Source organism: Drosophila sechellia, chromosome X, assembly GCF_004382195.2.
Source record: "Drosophila sechellia strain sech25 chromosome X, ASM438219v1, whole genome shotgun sequence".
Taxonomy (NCBI): domain Eukaryota; kingdom Metazoa; phylum Arthropoda; class Insecta; order Diptera; family Drosophilidae; genus Drosophila; species Drosophila sechellia.
Window position 1 is genome coordinate 8,191,531 of NC_045954.1, and position 14,785 is coordinate 8,206,315.

The 14,785-nt window shown below is 41.8% G+C and overlaps 2 protein-coding genes across 2 annotated transcripts; both read right to left on the reverse strand.

Annotated features, from left to right (window-relative positions):
- Positions 1-9: 9 nt before the first annotated feature.
- Positions 10-1,084, reverse strand: LOC6619807 (uncharacterized protein F58A4.6). The gene is made up of 2 exons (XM_002043984.2): positions 476-1,084; positions 10-399 (listed from the first exon to the last, which is right to left on the reverse strand). Exons 1-2 carry the CDS (start codon positions 857-859, stop codon positions 127-129), a joined length of 657 nt encoding a protein of 218 aa, XP_002044020.1. The 5' UTR covers positions 860-1,084; the 3' UTR covers positions 10-126.
- A 5,279-nt stretch (positions 1,085-6,363) lies between these two features.
- Positions 6,364-13,442, reverse strand: LOC6619808 (T-box transcription factor TBX1). Its single transcript, XM_002043985.2, has 7 exons — positions 12,605-13,442; positions 10,474-10,850; positions 10,173-10,405; positions 9,940-10,096; positions 9,713-9,874; positions 8,740-8,807; positions 6,364-7,875 (listed from the first exon to the last, which is right to left on the reverse strand). The coding sequence occupies exons 1-7, from the start codon at positions 12,765-12,767 to the stop codon at positions 6,948-6,950; spliced, it is 2,088 nt and encodes a 695-aa protein (XP_002044021.1). The 5' UTR covers positions 12,768-13,442; the 3' UTR covers positions 6,364-6,947.
- Positions 13,443-14,785: the final 1,343 nt, after the last annotated feature.

The following is a 14,785-nucleotide window of genomic DNA, read 5'->3' on the forward strand; positions in this document are numbered from 1 at the left end:
AATTACATATTAAATAAATAAATTGAAAAATATATTTGACTTTGCTGAACAAAAAAAGGAAAACAGACCATATAATGTACAATTTTTAGATCTTTGATCGAAATAATTTGCGCTTCCAGGTTCAACTTAGTTGCCTCCCTTTCGCAGTCTTCGCTGCTCGTACTCGTAGCTAAGTCGCCGCCAAATGCCCAGACACATCCGCATCAGGCGCACATCCTTCTCGATGTTTTTACTCGCGAACTGGTACTGCTCACGGATCAGATGCTTCGCCATCCGTAGTTGACCCCGCTGGATTAGGGAAATGCTGTAGTATAGCTTGCAGCGCGTCTGCAGGAAGGGATCACCGAGTCGCAGGCCAATCTTTAGCTGCTGCAGCGAAATCTTGCCGGCGGTTTTCGCCTGAAAGTGGGTTGGTGAATGGTTGGGATAAGCAATGTAGGAGGATGGATGCACGATCACGACCACGATCACTTACACATCGCTCGAACTGCTCGCCAAGGGCGGAGAATCCGCCGCCCAGTGTGGACAGCCAGGACATGAGGTGCTCCACCTCGATGCGTTCCCACAGCGTGTGTGCCAGCATGTCGGCGAATCTGTAGTCAATGGTGTCCTTCTGCGGTTCCTCGAATTGCAACCAGACCAGCTGGACGCCATGGTTGCGCCTGAGGCTCTCGGCAAGCACGTGCTGGTGCAGAAACTCGCGTAGGTAGTAATTACCATTGATGGCGTCCACATGGATGCACAGCCTCCGCAGCGGTTTGGATTTTGGCCAGGCGTCGCCGGCTTCTGGATTTGGACGATTGTGGTAATAACATCGCTGCCAGTAGTCGGAAACGCAAATGATAAGCGAATCCGACATCGAAAGCGTTAAATTTAAAAAAAAAAAACTAAGTAAAACCTAAAGGCTACTTGGTAAATTCCACAGATTACTGGGTCACCGGTGGCGGTTACCAGCTGCTCTCGACTACGTTCCTGTATATGAACTGTCTTTATTGCACTATGATTGCACTTTTACTAATGTTTATTAATGTTTTTGTTGAACAGAAATGTTAATAACAAAAGTGTGGCCACCGTATAAGCGCCAAGAAAAGCTGCGATCCAAGTGGAGGCGGCACCCGCCACTCGAAAGCTTTTTGGCGCCAATTTGAGTATCGCAAAATAGGGGTCTTTTCGTCATAACTTTGCAAAAAATATGCGCACAACCAAAATAATTACTGATTTCTATCGCTAATTAGTCAATCTAACAAGCCATATTACACTTTCGCTGTTTTATGCAATTTACAATTTTTCACAATTTTTCGCATTTTTTGTATCATCAAAATTTGCAAAGAATTTCAAAAATCAAACATTTCCATGCTTGAATGTCATTCGATGGAAAATTTTGTAACGAATCCAGCGAGGTATGCCATTCCATATTCTATCAATTATTTGTTAAGCCAGGCTGAAAAAACGGATTATTTGTGTACAGACAGTATATCAAAAAAACTAATTTTGGCAAAATATCGTTATAACCGTTGAGTTTTTTCATCATTACTTGGCTAAAAATGTTCATATAGCCAAGAAAATAACAGCTAGGCACAGCTAATTACCTATGCTAACGAACTGAATTACTTTTGTTTTTAAATTAAGAAAAAAAATTTTGCTCAAAATTTCACATTTTGGTAAGGGTAAGGTAACATCATCAAAATTTGCAAAAATTGCGAAAAAATAAAATTCCCAAAATTGAATCCAAATCGATTGGGAATAAATAAAAACAAGTTCAACGAGGTATGAGAGTCCATTTTTGGACTATTATTTTCCATTTTATGAACAAAATACGCCAAATCATCTTCTAGAATTGTGAGCACAAAACACAAATTTACTGAAAACTTCAATTGATCGATATTTTCAAATTGAAATTGCGTTCCACACCTATCGATGTTTGCAATCCACTCGCGGTGGAAGCCATTTGGGCGCGTCATTCAAATAGTTATGGCACTTGCAATCGCCATTTAACTTCGAAAATGGTTCAATTTCACGCACAGCGTGTGTAATAATTCCGCGTGAAAATAACTCAATTTCGCCGAAGTGCAACTGCATCTTTGGTGAGCCTTCAACATGGCCATTATCATTATCAAACAAATGTTTCGCCCCTCGATTGCTCAGTGCCAACACAAATCTGTTAGCAGTTGGCAATAATTGTGCAGCCAGCGGCAGCATTGTCCCCACACGTTCCCCCCCAAAAAAAAACCCATTTCCATTCATGATTTGCCCTTTTTCCCTACCACACCAAGCCATTTCATTTCATTTCATTTCTCATTTTCCCTTCGTTTTCGTGGCTATTTTTGTGCGCTGGCTTTTATTGTTGCTGGCTATGTTGTCATCGATGGCATTAATTTTGGTAAGTGCGTCCGCCTATATCCTCTGCATCGGGCTCCTTCCTCTATATCCTCCTCTTCTTCTTGCTCTTTCAACGCACGATCTTTATGGCACGACATTTTTGTGAATTATGCGCCCAATTTCCGTTGAATCGAAGAGGCCCTTATGTACATACATACATAAATCCCCACACAATTCCTTATACGCATTGTGTAATATTAATTGGTCACAAGCCATCAAAATATAATTTGCACCAGCCAAAAGTGTCATTAAATTTATTTGAGAGCTGCCATACACTGGCATGGTTACCCATAATCATAAAGATTCATTTATTTAAATAAATGTGGTGAATAAAAGTACAAATTATAAGTACATCATATTTGTAGAGGCCATGAAATTGTTGAAAAGTTTGCTAGAACATTTCCGCATTCGCTACTGGAAATGCAGCAATAATTTTCCAAATTCGTTTGCAATTTTATTTCATAATATTCACGCTTCGTTAAATGACAGCAACATTGTTGTGTGTGCTTGCTGCATTTTGAAGCACGTGCGCCAGATGAAAAAAGTGAAGAGTTTCTTGTTCGAGAAAAAAAAGAAGAAAAAAAAGGGAAAATCCGTAAATATCAAGGGGCAATGACAGATCCACGGAAAGATTTGTTTGTGGGCGTGTCAGCAATATGTCAAAATTGCACTCGACAGTCGCGCATGCGTGCCCACAAAAGGGATGACCCGTGTGCCTCCAGCTCCTCCAGATCCCCGTATCCCTATCCCTCAGCCGCATCCTACGATGATCATCCTTGATCTCTTTCGTTCGTCGGATCTGGTCGCTCGTCCACTTGAGAAGGCGAAACTAAGCGGTACTCGAATGTGTGATATCCTGCAAATGCTTTAATGTACTACAAAATAGAAATTCATGCATATAAGAGCTATGTGTATTTAAGGAACCTAATCTGTGTACCAATACCCCCGAAATATGTATATCCCGAGGAAACCCAAACAAAGCCTCAAGTGTCGGGCACCAACAACAACAACAACAACAACAATAGCTAGAAATCCAAGGAGGAAAACTCGTAGAGCGGAAAATTGTAGGGAACAACATAAACACGGTTTCCCTTTCAAAGCGATTAGCCACGTATGCGCCTCGTTTTTGTATCGAAAATCCAGAAATGACAACAAACACAGACACACTCGATAAGGAAAACAGTGTTGCCAAGCAGCACTGAGAAAATTATTCAATTATAAGTAGATTCATTTAAGATATTAAAATTAAATATATGCCAGCTTCCTTCTTTTCAAATCCTTGCTGGTTAAAGTTAAAGTGCGATTTAATGTTAATAATATGTTTATGCGAGGTAAATGTTTTGTTTGCATATATCTTAAAGTTTATTTTTTAGATCTTAAATGAAAAGGATTTCCATTTTTATAACTATTTAACTGAGAGAAGATTTTGTTGAATAATAATAATAATTCGTAGTTTTTTAGAGTGCCTGCTGGAAAAAGTGAGCAATTCGACACCACGCGAGTGATGGAAACGACAGGCGACACACCCTACAACCCAACAACAAATGACACAGATGTGTGTGTGTGTGTGCGTCTAGAGTGGACCTACCACAGCGCCGCCGTGGGCAACCATAAATATTCAAACTATTCACTTTTTACAGTGGCAGCAAACTGATCCGTTTGCCCAGCCAGCCATAATTCATGGCATTTCAAGTGGCCAGTTCTCCCGTCGCAACGACACCCTCAATTTTTTCGGGCCACCCCAATCACTGGCCATTATCACCACATAATGATAGCACTGTACATATGTATAGTCGATATGGTACGTCATATACCACTTATCAGTTGACCAAAAGAAGTGCCGATAGTCGATAGTAAAAATGAAGCATGCTATGTGAAAACTCCTCGTTTTGAAGAACGCACTAAATGGATTGGCCTTGCATGGCATATTATGTAAAATTCTATGAACAACATGAGCCCCAACATTCCAGCGATTGTCCATATTAGTCAGTTATTAGCTGGATTGACTTAGTCACTATGTTTACACTGGACTATCCTCCCTGTCCCAAACTGAATCATTGGGCACACTCAGTTAGGGATATGTTTTTGTGGCAGTAAGTGGTTTATTTGTGCGTCATGATCTCGTCGTAAATATACAAGATGAAAAAGAAAAAAAAAAAAAGAATTAAAAAATGATGTATTGCAGCTAGTAGTATTCGTACAATATATCAATCAATGAATGTATATATAGCTAATCGGACGGAACGACACATGGACTTCTTCTTATCATTAGTAACGTCACACGCCTGACGTTTAGTTTACTTAACCTGCCCCAGCGAACTGAAAACTCAACTTCACACGCCGCAGTCAAATATCCCCAAAAAAAAAAAGAAAAAATTAAAAAAAGAAAACTATGACAAGCCATCAAATGCGACATTCATTAGTCACACGAAAATTGTGACACGATGCGAGTTTTTCGAGATTAATTGCACGGCATATTGAACTTTGACCAGCACGAAAGCATGCATATATGTATATGTATTTATTATTTTCGAAAGTGGGCAATTCCCATTGAAAAAGGGCGGCAGCTTCAAAAGAATTTGAAAAAGTTCTAGAATTTAATAACACCACAATACTACGAGTAAATGGCATATCTGCTGGCACAGCTCCTTATCCATAAATAAGAACAAATTGGCATGCAATTCGCCGTTTGAGCGTCGACCAAGTAGAACATAAATTTCTCATCACTTGCATAAAATTTTCACAAAAACAACAACGCCCAAGAACAAACAGATGTGTCGCCGACGGATTTGGTAGTGGGGGTATTTGGGCATGGATATATACATAGATATGATATATCATATATATAGGATGAGTTAAGTGAGGGCAGGGGATCAGTTCTGGCGGAAAAGTAAGGAAGTTCCTATAGCAGGCAGCTATGAACTTTGAAAAAAGCATTTTCGATTTAATAATATGGTATAATATAATTCATTTGATTTATCACAACTTGATCGGTTGCCAGGCCAATCATTTTCTTATCAAAGGTGCTTATACTGCTAATAAAAGATAAAAAAAAATAAAATAAAAATAAAAAAAACCTCTTCATTCAGGTAAATGAATAATGAGGCATAAGGTGGTATAAATAATAAATAAACTTTTATCTACTAAGCCACATGACAGCCCCATAGCCATCTAAAACCTTCCATTTGGCATTTAAATCCCAATTCTTCAAAATATCTATATAAAAATGACCATATACTTGGAGATCGATGTGCCCATTGGCTCGAGATCCGAAATCCATTCGGCGTGTCAATCGTCGGCGGTGGAAAACTCATTTCGGGGGTCGATGGACCCGCAATGATAACAAAGAGGAGTCTTCGCTGGGAAATCAAAGTGTTGGAAAATAGAAGATACGATTTTATGGCTTCCTTTTCTCAAACCGACTATCTTTACTTTCTTTGGATCACCCAATGTCTGGCACTCCTACTCCATCCATTTCGAAGCTATCTTATCATTTTCGGAATATTGAAATTGCAAAAACTATGCAAAAAACTGAGGTTTTCGAAAGGTGTTGAAAAGATCTTTAGACCTTTAGACCCTTAGACCTTTAGATCTTCTCTGCATATACATATCTTCTTTTTTTGGGGCAAACAACTCCTCCTTTTCACGATTTCCCCATTTTTCACCGCATTTTCCAGCCTTTTTTTCCGCGCTGCTCTTTCGTTGGTTTATCTCAATTTGTTTAAACAGAGACGGAAAACTCGAGGAAAAACGTTCGCCCAAGAGAGATGGAGATAAAGTGCTATATAGCATAAACAAAATGGTAAATGGATAATCGCTTTTCCCCCTGCCATTTCCATTTCCCAATTGACTTCGTCCATTTTGAAATGAAATTCCGTTTCGTTTGGTTAATTTATGCTTCTGTTTGCTTGAGTTTCGGTTTAAAATTTTCTTTGTTTTTATTGCTTGAAACTGTTGCAGTTCTTAAATATATAGCGACATACATATGTACTTGTATTTACATAGAAAAAAAAACCTAGAGTGTTAAGCAAAAAAAAAAATGTATATTAAAATTAGACTACAGTTTACATCGAAATGTTTTATGATTTCCATCCGCGTTTCTTTTTCACAAATAAATTTATTACCTAAGCTAGAAAAAAAATATTTTAACTTGTAATGGTAATTTTTGTTTGTAGAAATACTTGTAATACTTGTTGCATTTATTTTTGGTTTTTTGGCTGCTAATACTTGAAATTAATTCTAAAATCAAGAACCAAATCCCGCTAATTGTTTCTTGAAAGATATTTGAATGCTTATAAATTAAAAAATAATTCATGTTATTATAGTTTTGGCTTAAGCTTAGTTATTTTGTTTTGTTAAAACATTTTTTTTTGTGGGCGAAAATTAAAGGCTTTTGGAAATAGATTCTTGATTTTAGAACGAATCTTTGGCATGAGATTTACACATATATAGCTTTGGCTATGATGACGTAATCTAACTTTGGATTTTACAATCATTTTTACAGGCAATTGACGTGCTAATTCCTTGGCGTATCCGATCCGAAATCCTTCTCTTCCAGCTGGTGCTCCCTAGCGAGGCACCAGATCTATGTAGCTATTCGGTCGCATCATCTGGTGATGTGCAGCCGAACCGTAAAAACTTGGATAGGTGGCGCCCATTCCGTAGGCGGCGGCTGCCGCATGACGCGACACCTTCAGCTTGTCGTAGGCGCTGGCATATGGGCCGTGGGCGTGGCTGTGGGCGTGGCCGTGGGCATGACCATGGTGATAGTGAGCGGCAGCTGCGGCAGCCGCATTATGATGGTAGATCGCGCCGAAGTTGCTCTGCTCCTGGGCATAGGGTTGTCCAATGCTCGAGTAGATATTGGCCGCACTCATCACTTGGGTGGCTGACGTTGCTCCTGCTCCTGATCCTCCTCCTCCTGCTGCTGCTGCTGCTGCTGCTGCTGCTACTGCTGCCGTTGCTGCACTTGCTCCGGGCGCAGCAGTTGCTGGCGGGGATGCGGAGCTGCTGGAGTGCGGCGTGAGGGGATGCGGCTGCACCTGTGCCTGGTACGCATGATGGTAGCTGCCATATTGCGTGTGATTCTGGCTCTGTTGGAGCAGCGATTGCTGCTGGTTCGCCTGGTGTTGCTGGTGGAGATGTTGCTGCTGGGACTGGTGTTGCTGCTGCTGTTGCTGCTGCTGGTGTTGCTGTTGCTGCTGCTGCAGTTGCTGCTCCATCTGGTAGCCCAGCAAGTCGGGTGAGTTGCCGGAGGTGGAGCTGCTGGAGGGCGTGGCTGGGAGCTGCAGGACTCCCTGCTGCTGCTGCTGTTGCTCAATGGCCAGTTCGCTGCAGCTCAGGCCAAAGTTGCTGGCTGCTGCCGTTCGCTCCTTGAGTTGCTGCTGATGTTGCTGCTGCTGCTGCAGTTGCTGCTGCTGCTGCTGCTGTTGCTGCTTCATGCGCGCCTGACTTTCGTGGCTCATGGAGGACATGCCGCTGCCACCGCCAGTGGTTCTATAAAGACAAACAATAATATATATTACTAATATTATAATACAAGCTAATTGCTGCTCATAACTTTTCCAGCTTAAATCTACAGCGAATGCTGTAAGTGTAAAAGCGAGAAATATTATAAATATTAGTGTTATGATTTGTAACATAACCAGGCCGAAAGGCATCAGCCAAACACTCGTTGAATGCTTGCAAGTTTAATTCGAAAAAAAGAAAAAAAATCTAAAAATTATTTGAAGTATTCTCCGTAATAAACAAGTTGCCTAAGCACGATCGTAAACAAAATTGGGCTACTGCTGATTTGTTTACATTACACTATGCTACCAAGTCGCGGCCTGGCAGTTCGACAAATATGAAAAGCCCTTCGAATAAATTGTTTATGCCGCCGGCACATCTGTCAGTCCACCCATCACCATCATCATCAGTAGTCCCATTCCCATTCCCATTCCCATTCCCAAACCCATTTCATTTCCATTCCAGCTCCACATTCTCGGCATTTTGAAGTTCTTTTGTTTTTGAGTTATTGTTGCGTTATTTGAAGATTTTCAATATTTTCCGGGAATATCTATGCCGAATGTCGACCGAATGTCTAGCTCAACTTTGGACATTTGGGGATTTCAAGTTTTGAAAAGTGGGTCAATTTGTTTATCATTTGTTATTATTACATATTTACATCTAAACTACTATACTATACTATGCTTTATTGTTCGTGTCAAAAATCTAGAACTAATTTAAGCACATGTTTTTAAAATTCCTTTGGCACATTCTCACTGACAAATTATATCGCATTTAAATTTGCACACAAACATAGTTGCAAAGGAATTTCATTTTTTTTTTTTATTTTGAAAAATTTCGAGTTCTACTTACACATCGTTGGTGCCGTCATCCCGAAAGCCTTTGGCGAATGGATTGCTGGAGATCTTCAGCTGTGTCACCTGCAAGAAGGCCAAAAAATTGGGGAAAATATTTTTATTGGACTGGAAAAGCGCGAGAGGCATGCCGACAAGCGGGCGGGCCAAACAAATAAATTAAATACCCAACAAATTAGAGAAAAAAAAATAAAAAAAAACTAAAAGAAAAAAAGAAAAGAAAATATGTTTACAACTGTGGCATTCCGCTGGCGGCGGGGTAAAAATGATTTGCGATAAATTCGAGGGCGGGTGGAAAAAGTGTTAACACCCACATTGAGCGCATAAATAATTTAAATACTTGCCCGACCGATGTCTAGGCTATATTTTTAGCCTAGATGGTAGCCGGATTGTACACTGCCCCCCACCCCAGCCACGAAATTCAAGACAAAATGTGGACGCCCGAGGGTATGCGTACGTCTAGAGTTCCTTCAATTCGGCAAACAACTTGCGATTAGATATGCGGTTTACTTCCGTTACTGATATCAATGCACCCATAGCACTGGTCACCTGAATCCCAAAACGTTGTTTTATTATTTATTCAATTTAACGCGGAATTAAAAAATCTTCCATTGGTGTGTCTTCATGTTACGGCTTAATCATCATTTCGGTTAGAGTATCTGCATGGTCTGCGCTCGTATTTTCCAAACAAATGTTTTTGTGCTGCTATATATATACTTGTATATATGTATATATATATCGGTTCTGTTCGCAATGGATGGGGTTGCGAGCTTTGGCCGCCGTTTGTTATAAATTATGGGAAAAACATAAACAATAAGGCCGAAATGGCACAAAATGGTCGGAATGCCAGGATGAGAATGCGGTGTGGAATTGCATTGGGCAAGTGAACGTATGATAATACATACAAATAACATAGTAAATGTTTCAAAATAGCAATCATATTTATATTAGGAATAATATTCAGTGCTCACCCGCTGATTCTGGTAGGCAGTTACGGCCGTAAAGCTTGTTTCCGGAAAGATGAAAGTGCGAAAGTGGCTGGAGTGCTCGTTCTCGTCCAAGGACACGTTCTTCGGTGGCAGATAAACCAGATGGAAACGCGGCTGGTAGCGATGCATGGAGTTCAGAATGATCTGGAAACGAGGAGGATGATGATCTATGGATGATGAAGGAAGTTAACGAGGGCTACAAAACGTACATGTCCATTTTCGTCCAGCTGGTTATTGGTGAGCTTCAACTTGTCAAAGGACACGATCTGCTTCATCCAATTGGAGCCGGCGGCAGGCGAGTCGGGATGCACATGAATCCTGGGCGGCGAAATGGGATCCGCCTTGCCAGCCACCACCCAGCAGGAGCTGCAGATGAAGTGCATCATTAGCGATGCCAATCAAATCGTATTCAGTATGGCGCCATGCCATTTATCATACTCACTTGTGAAACGCGTAGCGATAGCGTTTGTCGTCCATGGGCACAAAGTCCATCATGCAGATGTAGGTGGCATGGGGATCCAGGCCGCCGATCCTCACCTGAAAGGTGGGGAACATGCGGCGGCCCGTCTTGGTGATGATCATCTCGGTGCCCTGGGCATGGAACTGATCCCACAGCGCCTTCGTCTCCAGCACCACAATGGCCTGTGCCAGAGATGGATGCACTGGCTCCGATTCCTTAATTACCAATTAAAAGTCATATTTTAAGTGATCTATTCTATTTCGTATCCCATAGTTGAATTTACCCCTTTGCTGATATTATGACTGTTGGGCTTCACTGTACCGTTCTCCGCACTGTTGTTGTCTTTTTTGTGCTGCCCCTTGAACTTCTTGGACGCCGTGGATGCACTGACTCCGCCAGCTGACGTCGATGTGGCTGCCGTGCCGCCGGCTGTTGGCGCCATCGAGGCTTCACTGTGACCGCCGGCATAATCAGTGGTTGGCAGTGGCACGGACGACGACTGATCCTGGCAACTGGGATTCGAGATGCTGCTGTTGCTGCTGCTGCTGTTCGCGGTGCCAGTGCTGCCTGTACTGTGCGTCTCGATGTCCGCCAACTTGGCATCGATCTGCTCCAGCGGCTTGTACGAGCTGCGATCCTTGCCAGCCGTTTGGATGCAGGCTGCAGTGAAGCACACGAGTTGGTGTTAGAGTGCGGGTTAAAGTGACGGTTAAAGTTGCGATTAAAGTGGGGGTTAAAGTGGCGGTTAAAGTGGCGGTTAAATAGTAAAAGGTATGTAACTTAAAATGCTGCTTAATAGAACTGAAAATTGATAAAATACTCTATGTAACTAAGTAAAATATCTACGTAAAACACTATTTATTTTAAAGAAAACTATAGTTTTGATATCCCTCCTAAGTGAATTTAAAAACTAATTAATAATGAAGATATTTCCATTCAAGTCCCTATTTTCATATTCCTCTGACAAATGGGCGGAAAATATGCGACTATAAATCAAACACGTAGCGCGTATAAATTCTATAGCAAGTGAATGGGTTTTATATATGTATGTATATATAGCTGGGATTTGCTAATTTCATATTCCATGTGATTTATGCGATTTAAATGGGAAAGTGGGGCAGAAAACACGTAGACGCCACGCCGGCGCAGATTTCTCACTTCTGAGCTCCCAGTGCTGAATTCATAATTCTGATTAAAGGAGTCTTGTAATATCACTTGATATATCCACACACCGCTATGCTATATAATGAGCCGACTTTTTTTTTAAAGTTTCGAGTTGCGAGTTTGGGGCAAATGGGACAACATGTCCAATTATAAAAGTGGCGTCTGAGCAGCGGCTGCTGATTGAGTTGCCTGCTCTAAATTTAGGATCTCCCCTTTTCGGGGGATGCCTGTAAAATGGTATGGTATGGTATGGGATTGCATGGGATCGGACGAGGATGAGATGGGATTTTCTGCAATTAATTGTCAGTGGCTCGAAGTTGCGGGAATTGCCATTGCCAACGCCGCGAATGACCCATGACAGGTCATTTAGCCTCCTTAGCGCTAAATGGTTTCCCATTTTTCTTATTTTTTTTCCTTTTTTTTTTTTGCATTTTTCGCTGCACGAATGAATTCTAAAATCAATTAACGTTTGGCACAGCAAATCGTTTTTCTGTCACATGCACAACATCAAACAACAACAAACACGAGAGAAATGCCACTTGAAATCTCGGGGATCCGGGAATTCTGACCTAATTGATCGGGTTTTCTGGTCTTTTGGTTTTCCGATTCTCTGGTTCTCAGTTTCTCAGTTTTTTTTTTTTTTTTTTGAGACTTTCGGATGTCATTTGTGCCGCCGCTGCCATGCTCGGTGTATTTTGCTAATTACTCTATCGGAAAGGGATTCCATTTCAGTTATTTGGGTCACTTGCAGGCAGACAAATGATATGGAATATATATTCCATATATTTTCGAACTTAAAAAATTGGTCAAAAAAGAAAATATCAAATCGTCAAATGGAAAATTTGACTTTCTGCTTGCTTTGCCTTTTGTTTGCTACTCGATATTTCTTTGATAAATAATTAATGCATATATTTGAATTTAAGAAGTTATAGAATATATTTAGTTAGACTTTAGGTATTCAGATAATAGCTTATAAAATCTTGGAAAAATATGTTTAACTATGCTATGTTTGCTATTATAAACTAAAAGTCTTTCGAAAATTTTTCTAAGTTTAAGTTTTGAAGCAGGAGGTAAAAAAAAAACAATACTTTAAGGGACTTCAAAGTTTAAACAAAATGAAGAGTAAATGCAACAGTAATCCCATTTTAAAGGTACACATCATAATATCGTAATATCCTAATATCCGGATTGAACTACTCCTCGGTAGAGTGCCTAATCCTCTCCAGCTTAAGCGTACTCGGGCGACTCACCTTCGATCTGCTTCATGGGACTGAGTCCGCCGGTCATGTACGGCGATGCCCAGTAGTCGTTGGCATAGCAGTTGTAGTCCGGCAGGCTGGTGTCCAGGAACTGCATGGAGGTGGTGGTCATCATGGCGCCGGCGCACTCAGTGGGGCCCATCAGGTGCGTCATCGTTGCAATATATACGATGTATGGTGTATGGTGTATGGTGTATGATGATGGCTGGTTATGTGGTGCTCACAGTTGAAGGAAGGAAATCGCAGCGAGTTCTTGACCCATTTATTCCATTTATTCCGGCACGATTTGTTTTGATCTCGAACGTTATTCGCGCAGTTGTCAAATTTGATTATTGCACCCACGCACAATCACTCACACTCACTCATTCACTCACTCACTCAGTGTGCACTGCAAAAAAAATGTGTGTAGTACAACGCCAACCTTTCGCAGTTGTCAATCAGAATCGAGATCGAGTTCGAGAATCGTGCATCGAATTGAAAATCAAATTAATTCTCTTCGAATTGTTTTTATGGCCCGATCGCGTTGACTGGCGAAAATTTGCCCGATCGTTTTTTGTTTTTGATTCTCTGTTAGCTGATTGATTGACTTGAACTTCTTTTATTTGTTTTCTTTCGAATTCGCCTGGCAGAAAGCGTTGAGTTGTCTCAATTGCCACCTTCTTCCGGCCAAGTGCGAACTGATTATCCGTACAGTAGTATCGTATCTGTTTATATCCCGCGGATGTACCGATCCAAACTGATCCAATACGATGCGATGCGATCTGTGGATATGCCTAGATCTCTGATCACGCACACATCCGTTCCGTCAAGCGCTGGTCCGCCGAATGAGAACTGCTGCTGGGCAGATGCACCACTGCCTCTCGAGATCCCAAGATGCCGCGATGTGCGGACCATCTCCCCATCTCGAGTCCATCCGCCAATCGCCGGCGGCAGCATCCAAATTTAGACTCGCCAGCCGCAACAATTGATCCACCAATGGCCGCACGGCCACCTCCTCCTCCTCCTCCTCCTCCTCCTTCTACTCCTCCTTGGATCGCACCGACATGTGTCGGCTCGCCTGGGATCTATCCCAGTATCAAGTGTATGAATATGCCGCGCAGAGCCGAGCGTAGGGTGCGTGCAAGGCATTTACCAGATGTGGCTACAGTGAGGCCTAGGGCTTGGTGGACACTTGTGGTTTTGCTATCTCCAACTCTTAGCTTGGATTTATGCAAAGTTTGCTAAAAATAGTCATATTCAAGTAACCTATTTCGATTGTAATAATAACTTAATGCATGTAAATAGCATAGAAGTGTTCTTTAGAGTATATAGATCACTGTACTCCCCACACTAAATTCTGCTCCACTGTTTACAAAATTCCCTCTCTACTTCGCTCTCGTTTTTTGAAGGGGCGTGGCCTTTGGTCATACACAGGAGGCGGAGGAGAAGGAGGAGCAGGTGATCCCCACTTTCGCAAATTGTTTATATCTTTCTCTTTTTTTCAGGGGGGGGTGGGCGCCGAGCTGTGGGCGTGGCCCATGGAGTGGGTGGCCGACCTGAGTCGTGGGCCTCATTTGGAAAACGCTTTTAATTGGACTGCGGCCACATGGTGGTGCTGCGGTGCTCGTTGATCTCGCTGTGCTTCGCTCAATGCTGCAGTGCAGCCGAGATGGTGCTGCTGCTGGTGGCCATAAATACAAATTGCGCCATAACCTCGACACTAAATAAACCGTAAATAGGAAAACGGAATATTAAGACGGTGGCAAGGCGCACCCAGAAAATTCAATTCAATTTGAAAAATCAAAAGTTTTTGAAAAAATTGCATTAAACATAAGAAATACCAAGAGAATATGAATTCATACTTGAACACTGCTGATTTTTCTTACGAAATTTGAATTTGCTGTGAGCAACATTTGCGCTCAGTGTAGCGTGGGTCACCACCACCACAAGAGGGAAAATGGCGTCTGTTGGCCATTAGAGCCCGGAATGTGGGCCCAGCGGAGATGGAGATCAGAGATCCGGGGAAGCCGAGAAAACTGGACCGATCAAAGCGAAACAGCCCGATTAACCGGGTGCGTCTGCTTTTCATCAGCCACGGCCATTCAATTAGTGGTATGTACATACATAGATATGCATATATACATACATGTATATATACCATCTATATAGTATGCAGTAGTATCTGGTACCTGG

Excerpts from the sequence above, each read along its gene's own strand:
- LOC6619808 (XM_002043985.2), bottom strand. The coding sequence starts at position 12,767 with ATGACGCACCTGATGGGCCCCACTGAGTGCGCCGGCGCCATGATGACC. Across the intron at positions 8,808-9,712 it reads CTGCCTACCAGAATCAGCGG|GTGACACAGCTGAAGATCTC; the intron begins GTGAGCACTGAA and ends GCCTTCTTGCAG. Across the intron at positions 7,876-8,739 it reads GATGACGGCACCAACGATGT|AACCACTGGCGGTGGCAGCG; the intron begins GTAAGTAGAACT and ends TTGTCTTTATAG.
- LOC6619807 (XM_002043984.2), bottom strand. The coding sequence starts at position 859 with ATGTCGGATTCGCTTATCATTTGCGTTTCCGACTACTGGCAGCGATGT. Across the intron at positions 400-475 it reads GCGAGCAGTTCGAGCGATGT|GCGAAAACCGCCGGCAAGAT; the intron begins GTAAGTGATCGT and ends ACCCACTTTCAG.